The 26,525-nt window shown below is 40.8% G+C and overlaps 1 protein-coding gene across 1 annotated transcript in view; it reads right to left on the reverse strand.

The window, feature by feature from the left end:
- Nucleotides 1-19,044: 19,044 nt before the first annotated feature.
- Nucleotides 19,045-26,525, reverse strand: part of OPRD1 (opioid receptor delta 1) — a 50,833-nt gene continuing 43,352 nt past the window's right edge. The window contains exons 2-3 of the mRNA XM_003765031.3: nucleotides 25,987-26,336; nucleotides 19,045-20,588 (exon numbers count right to left, since the gene is read on the reverse strand). Of these exons, the coding sequence (XP_003765079.1) occupies nucleotides 20,047-20,588; nucleotides 25,987-26,336 (892 nt within the window). The 3' untranslated portion in view covers nucleotides 19,045-20,046. The remainder of the gene's footprint in view (nucleotides 20,589-25,986; nucleotides 26,337-26,525) is intronic.

Below are 26,525 nucleotides of genomic sequence, written 5' to 3' on the forward strand. Positions count from 1 at the left end.
GATCTGGGTTATACTAAACTCCCATGAAGGGATACAAGAACATAGGTTTAGTGCTTTGGAGCTGGAATTCATCTAGATTCAGTTCTGTTTATATACTCTAAAGAGCAGAAATGTTTCCTAGTTGGGTGAAATCTAGGGCAAGATTGAAGATTGAAGAATGAAGACATTCCCAAAGAATTAGAGCAATCTTATTTATCAGCACTATTCTTCAGAGACTGACTGACTGACAGGGTCTGGTCCCTGAATAGACAAAAATAGAAAAATCCTTAATCCTCATTATTAGAATAATAGAAAGTAACTATTGCTCTTAGTTGGCATAGACTGTCACCTATGGTAGGGAAACCTTGTGAGGGATGGATTTGAGAACAGTAACATCAATGGTCACTTATTATTGAAGATTTGTGCATCTCATGACCTTATCAGGAACATTGCCCTTTGTTTACCTAAACAGCACCCTAATAGCAAACATTGGCTTTTAATAGACCGTGTCATTGTAAGGAGAAGAGACAGATGGGATATGACTAATGAAAACTACATGGGGTGCAGAGTGCTGGACTGATCATAGACTTATCTTCTTTAAGCTAAACATTCACATTCACAAAAGTAGTGGCTCCAAGACAAGATGAATCCCAGAAGACTTTTATTTTAACAGATTAGAGTGCTTTCCCATGAACCAACAATTTGTTGCTGTGGAGGGAAAACTGAGCCAACACTGTTAGCGATAGCACAGCAGAAAAGGAGTAGGTAGCTTTCAGAGATTTAGTGTATAGCACTGAATTTACTCATTTGAGTCAGATTATGATGCCCTTTTATGATGTCTTGAAGCTTATTTATAAATCAAAGACTTATGGTAAAGTCTGATTCCTTTTATGCAGCAAAATAACTATGGATATGTATACATATATTGTATTTAAGATATACTTTAACATATTTAACATGTATTGGTCATCCTGTCATCTGAGGGAAAGGGTGGGGGAAAGGAGGGGAAAAGTTGGAACAAAAGGTTTTGCAATTGTCAATGCTGAAAAATTTGCATTTTTGCAAAAAAATGCATATATCTTGTAAATAAAAAGCTATAATTAAAAAAAAAAGACTTATGGTGCATCTCAACTACTTAGCTCTGACTGAGCCACTTTGACTAATGATAAGAACATGATTTTGTAGAGATGAGCTGAATACTTCCATAGTCAACACAGTCAACATAGTCAACTCCAGGAGAAACACCCAAAGAACAGAGATCTATAGACAATTTTCATTGATTTGACCAAGGCCTAAGGACTTGTGAAAAATCATGATAAAATTTGGTTGCCCAAAGAAGTTCATCAGTATTTTAAGTCAATTTCATGACACCATGTTCTGGATAACAGATGATGCACTCAAGTTTTCCCAGGCACCAATGAAGTGAAACAGGACTGTATGTTTGTTTGCTTGCTTCCAATTTTTTTTAGCATGATGTTTTCTGTTATGTTATCAGATGCCTTCAGCAAGAATAAAAAAGGTATTAAGATCAGCTACCATGGTGATGTTAATTATTTAGCTTAAAAAGGATACAAGACAAGACTAAAGTGGAGGGAGAGCTGGTGCACCACTTTTTGTCTGAAAATGCTTGTGGAGGAGCAACTAGGTGGCACAGTGGATAGAGAACCAGCCCTGAAGTCAGGAGGACCTGAGTTCAAATCTGGCCTCAGACACTTAATACTTCCTAGTTGTGTGACCCTGGGCAAGTCACTTCACCCCAATTGCCTCAGAAAGAAAGAAAGAATAAAAAAAAAAGTCTTGCATAATTAGAGCACTCTGAGATTTGATGCAACAGATTATGGATCGATTCTCTTCTGCTTGTGCACATTTTGGCTGGACTTTAACACTAGAAAAACAGAAATTCTCCGCTAGCCAACACCATCCCATCCATACATGGATCCATTGGTTAGAGGAAATGGAGAAATTTTGAATGTTGTGACGAAGTTAATTTCCTTAGGCAGTATAATTACCCAGAATGTCCTCAGAGGATGAGGTTGATACACACATTGCTAAAGCTAGCCTGCTGTTTGGGAAATTCTGAAGGAAAGCTATGGAGAGAAGAGATGTTAGGATGCCTACCAGAAGTCTACAGAGCTGTTGTGCTGGCTGACATTGTTATTGTGTGCCAGCACCATACTAGGAAACTGAATCATTTCATTTGAATTGGAAGATTCTGAAGATCACCTGACAGGAAAAAGTGCCAGATACTGAGGTTTTTTTCTCAAGCTGAACTGCCAAGCCTTCAAATTCTATTGCAGATAACACCACTCTGAAGGGCTGATCATGTTCATTGTTCAAATGCCAAATGTATATTTGCTTAAAAAACTATTTTATAGAGAACTTACACAAAGCAAGCGTTCTCACAGGGGTCAGAAGAAGTGATATAAGGGCATTCTCAAGTCTCTCTGAAGAACTTTGGAATCAATTGTGAGACATGGAAGACTGCCCTAGGACTACCCAGCATGGTGTACCTGCATCAAAGAAGGTACTGTGTGCTCTATGAGCAAAGCAGAATTTCAGAAGCTCAAAAGAAACTCAAATAGAGAAACATTTCTATTTCAAATATGGACTATTTGTGCCTGTCCTGTGGTATAACCTTCCAAGCTTATAATGATCTGATCAGCCATAATTGGAAACACTGTGATTTCATTTTGGTTTTTTTTAAACATGAAGAACAGCAACCCAACATTTTCATCTTTTATCATGCCCACTTTTGCCTGAAACATTCCCTTGATATCTCTAATTTTATTGAAGAGCTCTCTTATCTTTCCCAATCTATTGTTTTCTTCTATTTCTTTGCTTTGCTCAAAGGAAACCTCATCTCTCTTTGCTATTCTTTGAAATTTTGCATTCAGCTGGGTATATTTTTTCCTTTCTCCTTTTCCTTTTGCTTTCCTTTGTTTCTGGGCTATTTATAAAGCCTCATCAGACAGACATTTTGCTTTCTTGCTCTTCGTTTTCTTTGGAATGTTTTTTTTTTTTTTTTTTTTTGCTGCTGCCTCCTGCAATATTGCAAATCTCTCTCCATAGTTCTTCAGAAACTCTATATATCAGGTCTAATCCCTTAAATCCATTTACCACCTCCATTTCTTATTCATAAGGGATGTTATTTAGGTCATATCTACACAGTCTGATGTTTTTCCCTACTTTCTTCAGTTTCAGTCTGAATTTTGCAATAAGAAACTCATGATCTAAGCCCACAGTCAGCTCCGGATCTTGTTACGACTGATTGTATAGAGCATCTCCACCTTTGGCTGCAAAGTATACAATCAATCTGATTTCTATATCAGCCATCTGGTGATGTCCATGTGTAGAGTCCCATTAGGCACTTAATGAATGCTTATTCCCTTTCTTTCCTCATCGTCCCTCAAAGATGAGCAAGATTTTTCCCAATCCTTCCTCCCTCTGCCTGCTCTGTCTTTCCCATGCCCCTTGGCTAAGTAGTACTTTGCCATCTTTGCCACAGAGTAGGGGTAGGGGTGAGGAGGAGGTGACGCTCCCCTCTGTTCACCCTCCCTTTGGGATGACCATGGACAGCAGAGCTGGGGATGACCTGGTGCCAGACCTCCCTCTCCCCCAGGGCTGAATCTTTGAGGTTTGTAGGAGGAAGAAGGGAGAAGAACATGGGAAGCAGGATCCTATTGTCAGTGAGTCACCCCAGCTCCCTGGCCTTAAGCAGGGGGCAGAGACAAAGGTCTGGGCATCTGTTTTAGGCAGGCAGCCCTGGCATGAGAGTGGCGACATCTGGAAACTGGGAGAGAGAGGAGGCCCCAGAGCCCAAGGGAGGTTAATTTCCTTTAATAGGAGCTGATTAGGAGCAGTCAAGGTCTGGCTACTAGGGGAAAGGAGGGGCTGAGTGTAGGAGGCAGCAGAATCCAGAAAATATTTCCTTGGCAATCCATCTTCCAAGGGAGCTAAAGAACTTTAAGGGGAGAAGCATGGACTAGCTAGGACCAAACCCCAGATAACCCCAGCCAAAAAAACTACTTCAGGCTAGAATGTCCTGGGCACTTGGAAGGATCAACTTTCTTTCAAAAAATTATTGCATTGGGATGAATATAGATCACGGCCCCTCCCTCTGCCTCTTTTAATTACAAAATTATTATTAAAATAAATTCATACTTATTTTTTGTTTTTATATCCTATAAATTTCCCACTTTAACTCTCCCTCTTCTAGAAAGCCATCCTATAGGATAATATTTTTAAAGGAAAAGAAGAGAAGAAAATCAGTGAATCTGAAGAAAAACATGAGAAAATTTGACAATCTGTGCAATATTTGGAACCGAAAGACCCCCTAGGTCTACAAAAGAGTTAGGTGGGGATGAGGTATCTGCTTATATGTCTGCTCTTTTATGTCTTCCATGAAGGGATGGATGAGTGGAGGAGATAATAGAGGGTCAACAGAGGTCAAATTTGTTCTTAAAAATCTCACCACGTTTGATCAGTTGTTCTGTCAGGGGTTTTCTTTCCATTTACATTGCTGTAGTCCTGGCTTATATTGTTTCTGGCTCTGCTTCCTTCCGTCTGCACTAGTTCACGTCCATCTTAACAGGCTGCTCAGCAATCATCATATTTGTCATTTCTACAGCACAGTAATATTCCATTATATTCATGTATCACAGTTTGTCCATTCCCGATCGACCGGCATTTACTTTGTTCCCAGCTCTTTGCCACCACAAAAAGTGCTGCTATAAATATTTCCTGCGATGGTTTTTATAAATCCCACTTGTAGCCAATAATGAATGATATATGCTCTGGTGCAAACCTATTTATTTATTTTATTTTTCAAAGACATCCCATCTTAAGTTGTCAAAACCCAAACTATCAGTGATTATATTTTTTAAATGCTCTGAATCATTAATAATTAGATAAATGAACATTAAAACAGCTCTGAGGTTCCATATCATACCTATCTGATGGCAAAGATGACAAAAAGAAACATGGCAAATGTTGGAGGGACTGTGGAAAAAAAGACACTCGTGCTCTCTTGATAGGCTTGACACAGTTTACAGGTGATTAACAAATACTAGATGAAAGAGTGGCTATGAATTGGTTCAGCCATTCTGGAAAGCCATCGGAACTATTCCACAAAAGTTTCTGAATTGCGTATTACTTATGACCCAATTATATCACTACTAGGTCTATACTCCAAAGATATGAAAGAAAGAAAAGAAGGACCCCCAATGAACAAAAATGTTTTTGTAGTAGTGGAAAAAAATAGAAACTGAAAGAATGCCTGCCATTTGGGCAAATTGTGATAAGTGAATGTAATGGAATATTATTGTGCCATAAGAGATGACAAAATGGATAGTTTCTCTATGGATTGATGCTCAGTAAAGAGAATTGAACTAAAAAGAACAATTTGTATAATAATAATATCAATTTGTTGTTGTTAATGTTTTGAGTGATATCCAACTCTACATGACCCTATTTGGAGTTTTCTTGGCAAAGACACTGGAGGGGTTTGCCATTTTCTTCTTCAGGTCATTTGGCAAATGAGAAAACTGAGGCAGAAAGGATGAAGTGATTTGCTGAGGGTCACACAGTTATTGAGTTTCTGAGACTGGATTTGAATTCACAAAAAGATTCTATCTAATTCCAGGCCCAGAACTACACCACCTAATTACCTACAACAATATTACAGAAGGAAAAAAAGTTGTTTGTTTGGGTTTTTTCTGAGCACTATTATAGAGAAAAATAACTTTGAAAGACTTTAGAACTTTGATTAATGCAATGAAAAATCCTTAGTCCAGAGAACTATGATGACTCATCCTACCTACTTCCTGCCATAAAGGTGATAAATTTAAAATCCAGAATAAGATGGCTATTTCTGGACCATCCCAATGTTGGAATTTGTTTTGCCAGATTTGCTTTGAGGATTTGATTTTTAAATTTTTAAAAATTATTTAGTTGAGGAGACTAGAGGCAGGGAAAAAACAAAGGTTTTTAAAAAATAGTCTCATCCTAAAGGTATAATATTTCTTTATAATAAATAGTTTACTGATGACTTTTAAAAAAATACTGTCATTTTCCAATAATAATTACAGCTAACATTCATATAATGCATCAGAATTTACAAAACAAACAAAAAAAAATATATATATATATATGTTCTCTCATTTGATCCTCACAAAAACCCTATAAAATAGGTGCTATTCTCTCTAAGGGAATCAAAGAGGTTAGATGACTTGCCTAGTTTCACACAGTGAGGGAATGTCCAAAGAAGAATTTGAACTTCTGAATCGAGTCTAGTACTCATAGATTATAGCATACCCAGTTCCAACAGTCTTGTGATAAAGAGGGCTATCTACACCCAGAGAGAAGACTGTGGGAACTGAGTATAGATCACAACAGCATTTTCATTCTTTTTGTTGTTGTTTGCTTGTATTTTCTCTTCTTTCTCATTTTTTTTCCTTTTTGATCTGATTTTTCTTGTGCAGCATATTTGTGGAAATATGTATGGAAGAACTGCACATGTTTAACATATTGGATTACTTGCCATCTAGGGGAGGGGATGGGAGGAAGGTTGGGAAAAGTTTTGGAACACAAGGTTTTGCAAGGGTCAATGTTAAAAATTATCCATGTGTTTATTTTGAAAATAAAAAGCTTTAATTAAAAAACAAAGATTATAGAATACCAACTTCCAAATAATTACCTCCTCCCCTACCATCATTACCACCACCAGCCCAGAAAGGAAGCAGAAAAGATAAATCCAAAGATTGGCCGTGTCTAACAAAATATGGGCAACTAGGTGGCTCAATGAATAGAGTGCCAGGTCAAGAGTCAGGGAGATGCATTTTTCTGAGTTTAAATCTAGCCTCAGAAACTTCCTAGTTGTGGGACCCTGTGCAAGCCACTTAACCCTATTTGTCTCAGTTTCCTCATCTGTAAAATGAGTTGGAAAAGGAAATGGAAAACCATTCTAGTATCTTTGATTAGAAAAACTTAAATGAAGTCATGAAGATGGACATGAAATGACTGAACAACAGCAAAACATACCTCATTCCATGCCTGAACTCTCCTTGTGGAGAGGAGGAAAATATGGTTTTCTTTAGTCCTCTGGAATCAACATCAGTTGGTGAGCGCAGTTTATATTTAGGGAAGTTGATATTTGGTATAGTATAGTACAGGGTGTCCCAAAACTCTTAATGGCTAAAATTACATTATTAGAGACTCATTCCTTTTAGCTTACAAGTTTGTTTCCCATTAGAATGAAAAGTCCTTCCTTTCAGCAAAGGTAATCTCTTTAGCTCTTCTGAATTATTAGTACCTCACAGTGTATGAGTGTTAGATCCTTTCCTTGGAGCAAATTTTAGTAGGGAGAGAACAGCAAAGTGAGAAAGAGAAGAAAGGTCCTGTCCTCATATGACCACAAAACCACCCACTGCCCAAAAACTTCATTCATAGCTTTCATAGCCCCTTCAGCATGGACTCTCCAAAAGAGAGAGGGCTTACTAATCAGGGCCTTGATCCTGCCTCTTGCTTCTTATGTAAAGTGAGAGGTTTGTATTTTTATTTTTATACTTTGTTGAGCTTTTTTTTTAATTGGTAGAGGGGATAAAATGGTTCAATAAAAAGAGGAAATTATTGCCTAGAAGAGGGAAGTATACAAGGTTCTGCTGATAAATGTTCAACAATCAACTCTTCAAAAAATGCCAGCAGGACCTAGTTTCATATTTGCTCTGCTATTAAAATTTTCTCTGCCACTTTCTACAGTCTAGACATTAGACAAAGCAATCAATTAGGGTTGGATTTGTAGCATTTGCTGATTTCCTAGGTATAAATGCTCATACTGAAAATTAAACAGTTGGAGAGCCGGTAGGAGCCAGCTCCAGCACACTTATGGAAGTCAAGGTCAGACAGCAAGTCAGTGGCAGAGCCAATGCAGGATTTCTGGAACACGTCCATGAAGCAATCCCCTAGGGAGAGGGGCAGGCTACTCCGCCGAGGTAGGGAGACATCAGCTAGGGAGGCTTGGTTGGAAAAAGTGAAGACCTTGCCTAGCCTGCCATCTAGTAGTTTCTGATTTTAATTATTTATTCTTGCTAACCATGCGTCCAAAGGATCAAAAACGTTGACAGTGCCCTCTAAATTAGCATACCACCCCCCCTTGACAAAGTCCTCACTATTCTGCCCTGTGGGAGCTAGAGTTAGAACTTATGTCTTCCAACAACTAACCCTATGCTTCCCCCAAACAATCTACCCTCGTTGTTGTGGAGTCATTTTTCAGTAGTGTCAGATTCTTCATGATCCCCATTCAGGGTTCTCTTGGAAAAGACACTGGAGTGATTTGTCATTTTCTTCTCCAGCCCATTTTACAGATGGGGAAACTGAGGTCAATGGGGTTAAATGATTTGCTCAAGGTCACAAAGATAGTAAGTGTCTGAGGACAGATTTGAACTCAGAGAAATGAGTCTTTCTTACTCCAGGCACACTACTCTATTTACTGCACCCCTAACTGTCCCAATCTATTCTTGGATGATGATAATTTTTTTGAGATCAAGTTATTTTCCCTGCTCCTCAATTTAAGGGATCACTGATTGCCAAAGGCAGTCTTTGACTAAAGACATGACTTTGGTATCTCCCCCCCCCCCACTTTTTACAGAAATGCTCAGCTCTGCCTCAAGGAACATTCATGGCAGGAGCTGAATATGCCTGGTCCTAGGACTACCCTCATTCTCCCATTCTAGGAAAGAGAAAAAAGACCTAGAGAAACCCTCACTTCATTGAGAAAAACAGACTCCCCCCACCTTTCCTGAATAAAGAAATATCTTCAAATAAGCAACTCTAGAGCCTGATTTGGGGGCAGAAGATCAGTAGCCCTTTCACCTGAAGAACATCACTCTCTCTTTCCAGCCTGAGAGTTCCTTGTCCAGATATCCAGGACAATCCCCCAGGGAAAAGCCTCAGAGATAAAGGAGAAGTTAAGCTAGCTAGCTAGCTAGATAATAGATAGATAAATATATGACAGATACATGACAGAACTAAAATAGAGAATAAGTAAATAGATGTGAGAAAAATGATGATTATTAACCAATTATTTTAAATCTACTCAGGTTTGAGTGGGGACAAATACTTTGAATAAATTGCCTAAGGCTGGGCATAGCTTGAGAATTAAATGATATAATCAAAATTCAGGTCCAGCTCTTCATTGTAATATTCATTCTTTCATTAACTATTAACCAGTCAGAGTTGATTGCCACCCTGGAACATCTCTCTTCCAATGGGCTTATAAGCTACGAGTCCACTATCATGATTGTCTTTGGTCTAAGAGAGAGATGGCCAAATGGCCATCCTTTTATTAAAATGCTGGCATTGTTAACAAAATGATTAAGTTACCCTGGAATTATGCCTTTCAAACTTTTAAAATGCCATAGACAGATAGATGATAGAAACAGATAAATCCCTTTATCCATCAGCAAACAGCCAACTCTGTAAAGGAAAAATGTTCCCTGAAGTCCAGAGAGTAAAACTAGAAAAGCCACGAGAAGATTCATTGAGTCCAATCTATTTATTTTACAGAAGGGAAAACTGAGGTTCAGTGAGGAAAAGTGACTAGCATTTGAACCCAAACCCACTGTCTTCTGGACCTGTGCTATATCCTCTCTATTGCACTAGAGACTCAAGGAGAAAGGTTGAAAAGAGGGCTGTCTTAGGAGATCAGATTTCCTTACAGATACTGAACTACTGGTTCAAGTTATTATACAGAAATATGCTTCCCAAAACCAGAGGCACAACTTGTCTCATTCTCAGAAGGCCTTTTTTTTATTGGTGTGGAAACCTTCCCAGAATGAACTCGGTTGTTATCCCCCACTGAGGCCACGATGGAACTCACCCAGCTACATGACCTCGGAGCAAGATACACATAAATCTTACGGGAGATGCTGCTCCACCAAGAGCCATTTATTAAAATCAGACCCACTCTGCTTAGGAAACTCAAGGGCAAAGCAAAAGGATGTTCTCATCCTCTTCAGGGATTGTTAGCACATTAACAATTGGGATCAGGGCCCAGAAAGTCATGATTTCCCTATGCAAAAAGGTACAGAGGATCCCACACACAAAATAATCCAAGAGTTGTGTCTGCTGGGAGCTGGGGTACACACTAGGCTTGTTTTTGTCAATGAGTTTCCATCAGTAATACTGACTCACAGTCCCTGAGGACTAATTCATTGTTCAGAGGAGACACAGCAGGGGCCCCAAATTCACTGCATGATGGGAATGTTTGCCTCGGATTTCAGAAGCTGACTTGAAAGCATCACAAAGGAGGAGGGGAGGAGTGAAGGGACACAGATAATCAAACTAGAAAGCAGTAGTCCCCCTTTTTAGGGAGGTTGGGTGGCTGACTTCGTTTTCAAGTTTGGGCTTAGGGAAGACTCCTCCTTCCCCAATCAATATTATTTTATACATCCTTCATGTATTTTTTAATCTCCTAAAAGAACTTTCTAGGTTCTGATATCACCTTGTCCTTAGAGTATAAATTTAAACATGAGGCCCCCAAATCTATTTTTGTAAAAAGCACCCCTCTCTCCCACTCCCCCCTTTAGAAATGTCCCAGTTCCTTTCTCCTATGGATCTCAGACACTGGTGAGCAAAGGGGTAGGAAGCTGCAGAGTAAGCACTTTTCCCTTACAAGTTTGAAGCTGGCAGAAATCTTTAGAAATTATCTCAATTACCTTTTATATTATAACCCTAAAAGAGACAACTGGATAGCACAATGAATGTGCTGGACCTGCAGTAGAGAGGATCTGAGTTCAAATCTGATTTAGACACTTACTGGTTGTGTGACCCTGAGCACCTGAAGTGCTCAAGTTCATATAGGGAGGCTGCCTATTTTCTTATCTGTAAATTGGGGGCAATAATAGAACTTACCTTCTGGGGTTGTTATGGGGATAAAATGTGGCAGTATTTATAAAGCACTTCATAAATCTGAATGTTCTTTAGAAATGTTTATCATTTCTAAAATATATAGAGAATTGACTCAAATTTATAAGAAATCAAGTCATTCTCCAATTGATAAATGGTCAAAGGATATGAACAGACAATTTTCAGATGAAGAAATTGAAACTATTTCTAGTCATATGAAAAGGTGTTCCAAATCACTATTGATCAGAGAAATGCAAATTAAGACAACTCTGAGGTACCATTACACACCTCTCAGATTGGCTAAGATGACAGAAAAAGATAATGACAAATGTTGGAGGGGATGTGGGAAAACTGGGACACTGATGCATTGTTGGTGGAGTTGTGAATGAATCCAACCATTCTGGAGAACAATTTGGAACTATGCTCAAAAAGTTATCAAACTGTGCATCCCCTTTGACCCAGCAGTGCTACTACTGGGCTTATAGTCCAAAGAGATTTTAAAGAAGGGAAAGGGACCCACATATGCAAAAATGTTTGTGGCAGCCCTTTTTGTAGTGTCCAGAAACTGGAAACTGAGTGGATACCCATCAGTTGGAGAATGGCTGAATAAGTTATGGTATATGAATGTTATGGAATATTATTGTTCTGTAAGAAATGACCAGCAGGATAATTTCAGAGAGGCCTGGAGAGACTTAGATGAACTGATGCTGAGTGAAATGAGCAGAATCAGGAGATCATTTTATACTTCAACAACAAGACTATATGAGGATCAATTCTGATGGATGTGGCTCTCTTCAACAATGAGATGATTCAAACCAGTTCCAATTGTTCAGTGATGAAAAGAGCCATCTACACCCAGAGAGAGGATTGTGGAAACTGAGTATAGATCACAACATAGCATTTTCATTCTTTCTGTTATTGTTTGCTTGCATTTTTGTTTTCCTTGTCAGGTTTTTTTTTTCTTTCTAGATCTGATTTTTCTTGTGCAGCAAGTATAAATATGTATACATATATTGGATTTAACATATATTTTAACTTATTTAATATATATTGGACTGCCTGCCATCTAGGGGAGGGGATGGGGAAGAGGGGAAAATTTGGAACAGAAGGTTTTGCAAGGATCAATGTTGAAAGATTACCCATGAATATGTTTTGTAATAAAAAGCTATAATAAAATAAATCCTTAAAAAAATGTTTATCATGGTAAAACTGAGGCAGAGGGATCAAACTTGTATATGGTTAAACAGGGAGCTAGTCATAGAACCTCAGGATTGTGAGAAACCTCAGAAGCTGTCAAGTTCAACCTAAGCAAGATTCCTTTTTATATCCCCAAGTGCTTCTCTAGCCTCATTGAAAGACTTTCAATAACCAAGAAATTCACTACCTCCCAAAGCTAAGGATTCCTTACTCTTGGACAGCTCCAAATGGTCTTTTTTTAAAAATCAGTACTCATTCCCCTTGACCTCTCTGCAGTCTTTTAATGCTATTGGCTCCCTTCTCTTTGTTATTCTCTTCGTTCTAGGTTTTTGGGGATACCACTGTCTTTTCTGTGTTCTGAGATTTCTCCCAGATCTGACATACTACATAGAATTTAGAAAGGTCCTTCCTAATAGAAGGTGGGAAAATTGAGACACTAATGCACGTTGAGGGCATTGTGAACTGATTTAATCATTTTGGAGAGCAATTTAGAATTATATCCAAAGGTCTATAAAATTGTGCATATCCAGCAAAATCACTGCTAGATTTATATCCCAAAGAGATCAAAGAAAAATGAAACAGACTTATGTACACAAAAATATTTATAGCAGTTTTTTGGTGGTGGCAAAGAATTGTACATTGAGGAAATATCCATCAATTAAGAGATGACTGAACAAAATGTAGTATATGATTGTGATGGAATACTATTGTTCTATAAGAAATGAGCATTCTGCTTTCAGAAAAAACCTGGAAAGATTCACATGAACTGATGCAAAGTGAAGCGAGCAGAATCAGGAGAACAATATATACAGTAACAGCAATATTGTACAACTGTGAATGAGTTAACTATTCTTAGCACTACAAGAATCCAGAATAATTCCAAAAAACTTTTTGTGAAAAATGTTATCCATCTCCAGAGAAAGAACTGATGCAGTCTGCATACAGGCCGAAGCATACTTTTTTAAAAGCTTTATTTATTTTTCTTAGGTTTTTTTTCCTGGTCTGTTTTCTTTCACAACATGACTAATATGGAAATATATTTTGCATTACTACACATATATAACCTATGTAAAATTACTTGATTTCTCAATGAAAGAGAAGTTTAAAGACCCAAATGTTAACATTTTAAGAAATGAATGTTTAAAATTGTTTTTACATATAATTGGGGGAAATAAATTTTTTTCAAAAAAGGCTTCCTCTCATTTTATACATACTAATGACTAATCCAGTTTGATATTCCCGAAATCTGAGTTTTTCTATGCTCCATCCCTAGGCAAAATTATTCATTTCTACCATCATACATAAGGGATGAGCTCCAAACATATTTCCTAGTCTCTATAGAGATGTAACAATCTCTAGCAATGTAAAACCATGGAAAAAACGAACTTCTGGAATGATATGAGGAAGATAGAAAATGTCTTGTGGGGGGAAGGACAATAGAAATCCATGTGGTATAGAGCATGCTTGTTATTGAAGTTGGGTCAGTTTTTTTAAGCGTAGACATTAGACTTGTGACATCATCAATACAGAAAACTCCTAAGTGAGGAAACTTCCGGCATCAAGGCTGACCCCTTAACCATACTCTATACTGCTTTTCACTACATCCTCTATGAATGTAAACTCACCACTAATTTAGTACATAAAAACATATGTGATTTAGTTGTAAAAAAATATAAAAACAAAAAGACCTTCAAGTTTGGTGTGCTTAAGAGAAATAAAACCCCAGAAAACAAACCCCTTGCCTCTCAGAACTTAATTTTTCCATTATAATTCGTCTTCCAGCTTCCATTCTGGCATCTCATTGAGCTGAGTCTCCTTGGACTCTGAAACACAAGAACAGACTCATGGGAGGTCAAGCCAGAAAGGACCTCTGAGTTCATCCCTTCCAGCTCCCTCATTTTACAGAGAGGGAAAGTCACTTGCCTCAGGGACACACAGTGAGTTAATAATAGCCTTGCACAGTACCTGTACCAGGACCTAGGTCCTTGGAGTCCTAACATTAGCTCTTTCCCATTCTGACATCTACTGGCCCTTCCAGTCATGACCATACCAGCCCCTGGTCACAAAATCTCTTGTTGACTTGGCAGGTCTTTCCCTACCCGACTTGTACCTATCCATGTACCTTCTATCCTTGGGGAGGAAGCTCAGCTCAGCCCATTCTTCCTGGGAAGCCCTCTCTGATTAAATGCACTTGCTGGAAAGCTCTGGGCACCTACAGCTTTACACCCTTTGGCAAATAGAGTAATTTACTGTGTTGCTTAGTAATTAACTGTGTTTCTTTCTTCTAGCTATTCTTAGTGTCTCTATTTCCACCTGGAGTAAAGGCAGCCTCAAGGCAGAGACCCTAGAATCCACCCACCCCTGTCCCTCATGGTGTCTAGCACCAGACTCTGCAGAGGAGGTGGAGTATTTAAAGCTGGAAGGAAACTTAAAGATTATCCTACCCAGCCCCCTCATGAGTCCCTGAAATGTGAAAGCTATTGTCAAAGGACACATAAGTTTACCCTCAATGGCAGAGTCAAGATTTGAACTTGGATCTTCTGCCTCCAAATCCATCGTGTTTTTTTCTGAATGTCTGCCCAACTATTCTCCTCAAGAACTATAAATGCTATAATGCAATATATTGACAAAATGCTACTCAGAAAACATACCCAGTGTAGGTCACCAGGGACCACTAGGGTCAGTTTAGAGACTGGTTCCAGAAAATAAAACAAACTCTTGTTTGTGTTATTGGAAGAAAAAGAGCTCCTCCAGAAATCTCTGCCACATGAACCTCAATCTTAATTTACGCACTATTATTTAAACAGGAATCATTTATACTTGCTACTCAGGCTGACTTCATAAACTATCCCAACATGAAAGTCATTCTTTCATATATGGGGGATTCTGGTCTACACTGGCACCCTTAAGAAATGGAGCACTCCTGCCCTCAACCGGGAGTCATAGGCTCTAGTCTTGCTCACTGAGTAATGAATCACCTCCTTTTGATTCCTTGAAGAGTCTCCAACCCCAAGCTTTGAGTATTGAGACAGGATTTCTACATTAGGGAGGACACCGGCTCTCCTTCTTTATCTCTGCCTCCTTCAATTGCTTCAATTGCTCTAGCTTCAATTCTCAGCTAAAATCCCACCTCCAACAGGAGTCTTCCCCAGTCTTCCTTAATCTTAGCAACATCCTTGAGAGATCCCATCTTCTCCTAGGAGAGATAGCGTACCATTCCCTCAAAGCAGTCCATTCCATTTTTGGACCACTCTGATATTATTTTCCTCCCTCTTATCAAGCCAAAAGTTGCTCTTCAAAATCTCCACTTGCTCGTCTTGGTTCTAACCTCTGGTGTCATACAGAACATCTCATCCTTTCTCTGCATCAAAACCTTTCAAGCACCTGAAGATAGGTAGCATGTCCCTCAAATGCATGCCCAATTCCTTCAATCAATCCACAAAGGATGCAAACCAAAGGCCCTTCAACACCCTGGTTGTCCTCTGTTCTCTCCAGCTTATCAGCTTCTTTCTTCAGCTGCACCCAAACAGAACACAACTCTTTTCCTCTCTCCCTCCCCCACCAGAGGTTATCAGGATTAAGCGACTTGCCCAGAATGACATAGCTAGTAAGTGTCATATGTCTGAAGCACAATTTGAACTGGTCCAATGAGGGCAAAGAACAGTGGGATTAGCACCTTCATTTTTCCTGGAAGCAACATCTGTCTTAATATAGCCCAAGATCTCATTAATCTGTGTGGCTGACATATTTCATCACTGACTGATGGAGCTTGAGGTTCACTAGCATTCTCAGATTTATCTTGAACGCCATCCTTCATAATCTTGAACTTGGGGAAACCTTTTTTTTCCCCTAAAACTTTTCATAATATTATTAAATTTGGGGATCCTGACTTTGTCATCCTATATGAGCCATCCCTCCCAGCTCACTGTCACCAGCACTTGATGAGCAGATCATCCATCTATGCCTTTATACAGGCACAGGGCCAAGCCCAGACTCCTGGGATTGTAGACGCCATGATTAACTAAGAATCATTCATATAAGACTGGAAGTTCTTTGAGGGCAGGGACTGTTTTTTGCCTTTTTTTGAACCTCAGTGCCTGGCACTGGAATCCATCTGACTAAATTCAAATCTACAGCTCTCCATCTTCTCCACAAGAATAGTATGAAAAACTACCAAATGCTTTGTTAAAAATCCAGGAAAAGTGTGCTACACACTCCAAATTGCATTCTATGCCTTTTGTCTGCAGATAATTCTTATCATCACCTACGCCTGAGAGCACAATCAGCTCTGGACCTACTTCTCCTAGATCCCTCCCATTCCAGGTCACAGACACAGACTAGTAGGTGAGGGTTTATGTTCTTTGAGAGAACATATAAAAGAAAAGACTCATTTCCAGAAGGAAACACACACACATATCTATCTTGTTTTTTCTTTTTTCTCTTGTTTCTCTCTCTCCTCTCTCCCTTTCCCTGTCCCTCTTTTTTTCCCTTTGTTTCCTCTCTCTCCCCCATTCCTTTTTCTGTCTTTCTCCCCCATCCCTCTCTCCTCATTCCCCTCTCTTCTTTCTCACTTTCTTTTCCTGCCCCCTTTCTGTTTCCTATTTCTCTTCCCCTTTCTCCCTGTCTCTCCTTCACCTGTCTTCGTCCTCTCTCCCTCCTATTCTCCTCTCTCTCTTTCTCCTGTTTCTCTCTTCTCTCATCTCTCTCTCTTTCTCTCTCATTCTCTCTCTCTCTCTCTCTCTCTCTCTCTCTCCTCCCTTCCCCTTCCTGTCCTCCCTTTTCCTTACTTTGTCTCATCTCCATCTCTTTCTCCCCCTTTCCCTCTCCATCTCTCCCTCTCCTTTCTGTCTCTGTCCTCTTTCTTTTCTCTCTCCACCCCTTCACCCTCTAACCCCATCTTAATCCAGGAAGATGCCCATTATGTCACTGCTTCAGGGGACAAAGTCTCAAGTCAAATGCACCAAAAATGAACTCCCTCGTGCTATTTCTGTCAGAAGCATAATAACTCCCCAGTGAACTTAATGAATGGCTAGATTAAGAGAGATAATCAGTAGAAAGAAGGAAGCTTCCAGTGCTGGGTTTTAGTCACTAGACAGCTGGGCTCTTCCAGCTCCCTTGGGCATGACCATAGTTATGAAGCATAGCTGGATCATCCCAAGTTCTAAAGCAGAATTCTGAGTTGCTGCCAAATAGTCCAGCAGGGGACATGACAACTTTTCATTGGGGGTGATGGTGACCCAATGCATCATAATCACCTTTAATAACTCTATACCCCACCACCTGCTTCCCTATATGTGACTGATGGAGATTGATCTCCAGGTGACTTAACCAAGTCTTAGTGGCGTGGAGGAAAAAAGTCTCACAAAGGTAAAGGAAGTCTGACTTGAACTTATTCACAGACATTGAAAGTGAACTGTTAGTAGGAAGAAAATAGATACACGTGTACAAGTGCTTAGAAGAAGCAGCCAGGACCAAGTTACACACAATAATTACCTCTGAATGAATAGCATGAATGAGAAGCACACAAAAGCCAGCAGCAGAGGCACATCTGGTGCTGGTGAGCAGTTAAACTGGCCATTTGCCTCGGGTGAGCCCGGGCCTTTCACCTAGTTGTTTATTTATTTATTTTTATTTTGAGCTGTGCAATTTATAAGCAGCAGATTTGGGCAAAGTTATAGCCCTTCTGAAATTCCTTCCATCGTGGTGACATTGAGTTGCCAGTCAGGTGGGTTTCAGCATCGTCCCAGGGTTTCATCCATGGGATTCAGTGCTCCAGGAGGTTTGTCTTGTCTCTGTCTCCCCGGGAGAGTGATGATCTCTGGATCGGATTGCTACTAGGCTCTGTCTTTCTGCAAATAGAGAAAAGCTCAAGGAAGTGGCCTAAACTGGTCAGATTACAAATGAAGGTGGCCACTGATGAGACCCCGGTCCCATCCGGTATAGTTCAGAGTGTGTCTTGGAGGGTCCCCAGTTCTCCACACTCAGGAAACAATGATGGGGTTTAAGGGAGAAGCAATATATGGAAAGGGGGCAGATGAGAGAGTTCCAGTGACTCCCCCAACTCCCTACCCTGCCTCCCACTCTTCTGGCACTCTGCCAATGCCTTCCTGCACCAGCCAGGGTGCTTGGCCCTCTGAGCACCCGAAGGTGAGTGACAGCGCCACAGATACAGAGGGAAAAAAGGCTTTTGTTCCACGGAAATGACTGTCAAGGGGAGAGGAGAAGTGGATTGTTCACATTTTTTTTCTGTTTGAGATAAAAATGTCAATTTACCTCAATTTGTCCCAAAAAAGGAAGAAAATTAAATTTGTTTTTACAAGGATGTCAACTCGACACTTCAACATGAGAGCCCAAGTTAGCGTGACTGAAGGGAGAAGGAGCAGAACAAGAAAGGGGGAGGAGAGGCTCTGGGAAGAGATTCTGTTCTCTGGGGAAAGAGAATCACAGAAGTGAATGTTAGAACATGAAAGGATCATCTCATTCAAACCCCTCATTTTAGTGAAAGGAGAGCTACAGCTTAGAAAGGAAGATTGACTTGCCCAGGATCAAATAGCAAGTTAGGGGCAAATCTAAAAACTGTTTCATTAAGTTTTAGAAAAAATAAATCAAATCTACTTTGCAGCCACTAACCCTGGGATTTTCCCTCTCCTTCCCCATCTTTCCTAACATCAGAAATTTAATGATGAAAGGAAAGAAATACTCTGGGTAGGATCATGGGGTAAAGATCCCTGACCTTACAGGTTGTAGACAGGCAAGCCCAGAAGGAGTGGGCAGGGAGTTCTAAGGAGCAACCAGGTGACTCAGTGAATAGAATGCTGGCCCTGAACTCAGGAAGATTTAAATGAAAATCTGGCCTTAGACACTTACTAGATGTATGACCCTGGGCAAGTCACTTTTCGGCTTCAGTTTCCTCATCTGTAAAATAAGCTGGAGAAGGAGATGGCAAACCTCTCCAGTATCTTTGCCACGAAAATTCCAAATGGAATGACTGACACAGGTGAACAACAAAAAAGGAATTCTGAGACTGACTAGGTCTGTCTGTGTAGACGTTTGACGTCTGTCTCTTCCTCCCCTTACCCCACCTACGAAAAAATCCATTGGGTAAAAGTTACAAAGAGACAGATTTAAATGTGACATCAGGGAAAAAGTCACATCATCCAGAGCTGTCCCCAAATGGAACAGGCTGCTTTAGGAAGTAGTGAATTCTCCTTTTCTGGAGGCCTTCAACAAGAAACTGGATGACTACCTGTTGGACTCACTGCCAGTGGAGAGATTGTTAGCCAGATCAGAGTTGCACTAGATATCTCTTAGATCCTTTCCATCTCTGCCATTCAGTGATTTTGGAAAAACCAAATCCTTGGGTAAGGGACATCAGTATATGTATGGATGGAAGGGGTGGGAAGGAAAGAACAGGATTTCTCCAGAGTCCAGCTTTAGAGGGATAACGCCACAAATTATTTCCTCCACTTCATCACAGAAAAACCTGCACTAAAGTGAGACACCTAACTCTCTCACTCAAACCCAACCAGGATGGGGGTACTTTCTCCTTTCTCCCACACACTTTAAGGTTCTTAATTCCTTAATTACGCCTTCCAGGCATAATTCCAGTTATGATGGACTCCAACAGAGGTGGAGACCCGCCTTTAATTAGCTACAGGAAATCCCAAGTCTTGGGGTTTGAGGGGAATGGGGAAAGGGTGAAATATCAGCCATATCCCTTCCAGGGTCTCAAAAAAAGCCCCCAACCCCCAATCCTGGTGAACCCCCCGGGGAGTTGTGGTGTGGAGGTGGGGGAGGAGGCAAAGAGGATAGAGACCCTAGGATTTCCTACAGCCCACTCCCATCTCTGTTGCAGCCCCCTTCCCACCCCCACCCACCGCGTGACTAAAACTCTGTAGTGGTGACCTGGGTCACTTCCGAGTTGAGCTCGGCCCCTGGGGCTGCCCGGGAGGCCGGGCCCAGCTCTAGTCAGGCCGGCCTACTGACGCCGTCCGACGGAGAGCAGGTGGAGACTCGCTCCCGGACGGTGGCCTCCCGCGCGCGGCTGAAGCTGCTGGGCTCCCGATGGGGTCCCCGGCGGAAGGGCCGGCAGAACTCCCTGAAGCAGCGCTTGAAGTTCTCGTCCAGGAAGGCGTAAAGCACAGGGTTGAGGCTGCTGTTGGTGTAGCCCAGGGCAATGCAGAGGTGCAGGCTGGCCAGCACCAGCGGGTTCCTCTTGTCGATGTCCACGAGGGTCCACACGATGACGAAGATGTGGATGGGGGCCCAGCAGATGATGAAGGCGGCCACCACCACCAGCACCATGCGGGTGATGCGCCGCAGGTTGCGGTCCTTCTCCTTGGAGCCCGAAAGCAGGCGCACGGTGCGCAGGCGCAGAATCATCAGCCCGTAGCACACGGTGATGACTAGGATGGGAACCACGAAGGCAAAGATGAACACGCAGATCTTGGTCACTGTGTCCCAGTACCAGCTGGGTTTCGGGAACCGGAGCATGCAAACCACGATCCCATCTGGGGAGCACAGAGACAAGTCGGGTTAAGAGACTAGCTGAGAGGGGGGACAACTGGGGGGCGAAGTGGATAGGGCAGCAGCCCTTAAGTCAGGAGGACTTGAGTTCAAATCTCCCCTCAGACACTTAACACTTCCTGGCTGTGTGACCCTGAGCAAATCACTTAATCCTAGTTGCTTTAAAAAATAATAATAAAATAAATAAATAAAATTTAAAAAAGACTAACTGAGTAATGACCCTTCCCCATAGCTAGATTACCCAAAGGCTCCAGCTGGGGCTGGCAAAGGAAGTACCAAGATTATAGAGAGCAAAGCAATCAGCCTGAGTCCCTCCCTCTCGAGTAGTCATTTCCTTCTTTTATGGTCCTACGGTCCCAAACCTGGAGAATGAGAACCAGGTGCCCTCCTCCAGTCTTGTCTTATCCCTAGCACCTGCTTAGCAAGCGCTGCATGGGAGAAATAGGGGAATGACCACAGAGAGTCCATGGGCTGGGAAACATGTGGATTTCTCAACTCTCCCAAGAGCGAGAACAAGGAAGAGAAGGGCAGATTGAGTCAATCAGTCAGTCAACCATTTATTAGGCATTTATTATGTGTAGTGTGACAGGAACATGTTGCCTCTGAAATGTTCCTGGTGACTTACTTAAAATAAAATCTTTTTATATTTTGTCTTTTATATCACCTTCATCAGAAAAAAAAAAAAAAAAAAAAAAAAAACATTTCCTTCCATGTGCTCTCTACTCAGGGAGCCATTTCTTTTAACAAGGATGAAAAAGATTGAAAAGAAAGCATTTCAGCAAAAGCAACCAACTCCACAGTGTCTGATAACATACAAGATTCTACACCCATAATTTGTCACCTTCACCTTTATATTTTTTTATTACTGGTTTTATTTTCAAAGCATGCTGCATGTATAATTTTTCATCAGCCACTCTTGCAAAACTTTGGGTTCCAAATTTTTCCCTCCCTTCCCCCCATGGCCTCCCCTAAATAGAAAATACTCTAATATATGTTAAACGTGTTAAATATATATATTAAATCCAATTTACGTAGATATTTATACAATTGTCATGCTGCACGAGAAAAATCAGATCAAAAAGGGAAAAAATGAGAAAGAAAACAAAATGCAAGCAAACGAAAAAAAGTGAAAATGCTATGTTGTGATCCACACTCAGTTCCCACAGTCTTCTCTCTGGATGTAGATCCTCACCTCTTTAAAAAAAAAAAAGGGGGGGGGTTGGGAAGAGGTACATTTTTTCCTTCATTTATGCAAGGAAACTAGGGATTCTAAAATGTGGATGTGAAGACACAGAAAATTCTAAGCACTGGCAGGGTTGAGGGGAATGAGAGACAAAGTGTGTAGAAGCCCTAAGATGAGAACACACAGGCAGGAACAGCAGGAAGGCCAGGTTGGTGGAGTGCATAAAGAGGAATAAAGTGCAATGAGGCTTGAAAGGTCAGTTAGAGCCAGGTAATAATGGGTTTTTGATTCGATATTGGAGATAATATGCAATTCCAGGTAAAAGGGAGCCGCTAAAGTTTATTCAGTCAATTTAGGTGCTTCTCAGTAGAATCAACTTGAGGGACAAAAAGAAACTGAAAAGAATGACCAGTACGTGCCACCTCCAAAGAGCCTACTTCAACACTCCACAGGGACTAGCTTAGAGCCAGCAGGGAGTACGTTCCAAGAGACCGATATATTTTGTATAGCTGGTGACAGGACATATGGGTCTGGGGGGAAAGGAAGGGCCTGATTTCTGACTGAGGTTGCTCCCAGATACCACCTTGACCTTCTTCTCTACCTCCCCCATTACCCTATCCCTTCCCTATCAAGTCAGCAGGGTGGGCAAGGCTTCCTGATAGCTGATTCATTATCAATGGGAGTTAAGAGAAGGGTGGACAGCAGCAGCAGCAACACTCAATCCTTCCCCTCTCCTCTTGCCTTTTGAGATGAGCTCTGAAAAGATTCACCCTGAACCAATTTCTGACTCCCCATATTTGGTGAGAACAACAACCTCTGTTTTGGCTTCTTAGCCATAAATGTGGGCATGGAGAAGGGGAGAATCCAGTGATTGTCTTACCTCACCGATTTTCAACAAGAAGGAATAGAGTGGGTCTTCAGGAGGGGGCACTAAGGTGATATTAACCAAGGGACAATGTGCAGAGGGACAGGGAACACTGAAATGGGTTATACAGGCTCATAGGATCCTGGAGCTGAAAGGGTCTTTGGATGTAATTTAGTCTATCTATCCTGCCCAATGGGAGGATTTCATCCTTTGACATCCACTGCCAACCAATGAATGATTATCCAAATACTTCTAGCAACAGGGAACTTGTTACATAATAAGACAATGAGTTTCCAAAGATAGGGAATGATCCCTGTGAGGAAATGTGTTTATCTGCCCCTCTGTCTATGGTCCATTAGGGTCACTCTTGACTCTTTGTACCACTAATTGTTAAACCACTCTGATCTATGAAGAAATTGAAACTATTTCTAGTCATATGAAAAGATGCTCCAAGTCATTATTAATCAGAGAAATGCAAATTAAGACAACTCTAAGATACCACTACACACCTGTCGATTGGCTAAGATGACAGGAAAAAAAATGATGATTGTTGAGGGATGGGAAAACTGGGACACATTGATGCATTGTTGGTGGAGTTTAAAACCAACCATTTTGGAGTAGTTTGAACTATGCTCAAAAAGTTATCAAACTTGATACCTTTGATCCAATGTTACTTTGGGCTTTATCCCAAAGAGATTATAAAGAAGGGAAAGGACTGAGTGAAGAATGTTTGTTGGGCCCTTTGTAGTGGCTAGAAACTAGAAACGAATGGATGTCCATTAGTTGAGAATGGCTGAATAAATTGTTATATGAATATTATGGAATATTATGTTCGTAAGAAATGACCAAAGGATGATTTGAAAGGTTTGGAATTAACGAACTGATGCTGAGGAAAGAGGGACCAGGAGATCACTTTTCAAAAAATATTATTGATGACCAGTTCTGATGGACCTATCCCAGCAACGAGATCAACCAAATCATTCCAATGGAGCAGAATTGAATTAGCAGCCCAGAGAAAGAACCTGGGAGATGACTAAAACCATTACATTGAATTCTAACCCTATATTTATGCCCACCTGCATTTTTGATTTCCTTCAAAGTAATTGTACAATATTTCAAAGTCTGACTTTTTGTACAGCAAAATAACGTTTTTATTATACTTATTGTGTATCTAATTTATATTTTTAATGTATTTAATATCTACTGTCATCTTGCCATCTAGGGAGGGGGGGGAGGTAAGAGGTGAAAAATTGGAACAAGAGGTTTGGCAATTGTTAATGCTGTAAAGTTACCCATGCATATATCCTGTAAATAAAAGGCTATTAAATAAAAATAAATAAATGAATGAATGAATAAAAATAAATAAATAAAATAAACCACTCTGATCTGATGCTTGCAGTAGGAGCTTAAACACCTCTCCTAGCTTTCCTTAGGTAGGTAAGCCCTGGACAGTGACATTGACCTCCTTCTTGTTCCTCAAACAAGATCTTCCATCTCTCAACTCTGGGCATTTTCACAGGCTATTCTTTATGCATGGAACGCTCTCCTTCCTCATGTTCCTCCTGATTTCCTTCAAATCCCAGCTAAAATCCCAACTTCTGCAAGAAGCCTTTCCCAGTACCTCTAATTCCCTTTATTGATTATCTCTACTTTATCCTGTATGTAGCTTGTTTGTACATAATTATTTACATGTTCTTTCCCTCCTTTAAATTGTAAGCTCCTCAAGGGCAGGAACTGTCTTTGGCCTTTTTCTCATATCTCTAGAACTTAGCAAAATTCCTGGTACACAGTAGGATGCTTAATGGTTACTGACTAACTGGCCAGAACCCATTCCATTCCCGTGTCTCTCTCCAGCCCTTTCCCAAAGGACCTGCCACTCTGGGCTTGTTAAAAGTTGATGCTATTTGTCCTTCATGTTTGAAGAGGACCAATGACGTCACAGATGAAGTTGTGACTTGTGCATGAATTGGATTTAAATGAGACACAGCTGTGTAATAGCATCAGCCTTACTCTCTCTGAAATGAGAACATCACAGAAGGAATGGAAAAGTTACTTGTCAAAAGCTATCCTGAAGAGCCAGTATGTCAAACGACAATCTGAGTTCAAATTCCAGGTCTAATTTTTACTATCTGTCAGAAAGTTAATAAATATCTATTAAGCACTTACTCTGATCCAGACACTATACTAAATTCTGGGGATGCAAAAAAAAGGAAAAACACAGTCCCCAAAGAGCTAGTTCACAGTCTGTGGGGGAAATAATATACAAAAAGCCATGTACAAATAAGACATAGACAGGACAAATTGGAAATAACCAACAGAAGGAATGCACTAGAATTAAGGGGTCAGTAACTGTATAGCCATAGGGAAATCCTAACCTCTTGGAACCTCGTCTTCTTACTGTAAAGCTGTCATAATAACATCTACCTTACAGGTTTGTCATGAGGACAAAATAAAATCATGTATAGAAGTTACTTTGCATTATATCTAAATGTCAATTCTTATTATTTTTTCCTGGAAATGACTCAGAGAGATCTCTCTTCACTTAGGTTTGAGCCCTGACCAGATTTTATAGCTGAATTATTATCAGAGCAGGATTTGAATCCTGCTTTTCCTGTTTCCCAGCCTAATGCTCTCTCTACTTTGCAATAATTAATGAATGTGATCTTACTTAGATTTTTGTCTTTAACTCGGCTCTCCACCCCACTAAGTCTACTACTTTAAGCTAGACTTTTCTGGCAACTAGCAATTTGCCATCTCACCCCAGGTTGTAGGCAAAATGGTCATTCCAGCCAGGGATTCACACATAGATCTAACAAGAGGAGCTTCTCAGCCTTAGCCCCATAGGCAAAAGGCAAGAGTTGAGGCTGCCCTTGGAGTGAGCTCAAGGATGAGACCAGGAGAAAGATACATACTGGCCAGTGTCCTGTTTCTCAGAGATTCATTACTCATATGCTTCCCTGGTCAGTCCACATTGTCCATTGATCAATCAAGCTGATTAAGTCTGACAGCTCATAAGCTAGTAAGAGAATTACAAATATTCACTAACCCCAGTGTGGAACCTATATTCTCTCTGTACCCATTGACTTTGACACTTCTAGCAACTGAGGACTCACTACCTTTTTTTTTTAATTATAACTTTTTATTGACAGAGCCCATGCCTGGGCAATTTTTTTTTACATTATCCCTTGCACTCACTTCTGTTTCGACTTCTCCCCTCCCTCCCTTCACCCCCTCCCCCAGATGGCAAGCAGTCCTATACAAGTTAAAAATGGAGGACTCACTACCTTATAAGGCAGTAAATTTCCAAAGAAATCTGGGGAATCAACATACTCACCCTTGGCCTGAGTCACAGCCATGATCATGATAGGCACACCAATGCCAGAGGAAAGGAGCCAGATACAGATGTTGATCAGTTTTGCTTTGGCTGGTGTGCGGAAGTCCAGGGCTTTAACTGGGTGGCAGACGGCAATGTAGCGGTCCACACTCATCATGGTGAGGGTAAAGATGCTGGTGAACATGTTGTAATAATCGATAGAGAGAACCACCTTGCAAAGCAGCTCGCCAAAAGGCCATGTCTCCATCAGGTACTTGGCACTCTGGAAGGGCAGTGTGCTAGTGGCCAAGGCATCTGCCAGGGCCAGGTTGAAGATGTAGATATTGGTTGCTGTCTTCATCTTGGTGTATCTGAAGGGGAGAAACAACCAAAGAGAGCTTTCTCACTTTCCATATTTGTCAGGGGCCAATGGGCCATTTGCCAGAGGAAGGAAGAATAAAAGAGAGAATGAGACAGAGACAGAAAAACACAAACACAGAAATAGAGAGATAGAGACAAACAGAGAAACAGAGAGAGAAAAGAGAGAGGGAAAAGAGACA

Source organism: Sarcophilus harrisii, chromosome 3 (genome assembly GCF_902635505.1).
Source record: "Sarcophilus harrisii chromosome 3, mSarHar1.11, whole genome shotgun sequence".
Classification (NCBI taxonomy): domain Eukaryota; kingdom Metazoa; phylum Chordata; class Mammalia; order Dasyuromorphia; family Dasyuridae; genus Sarcophilus; species Sarcophilus harrisii.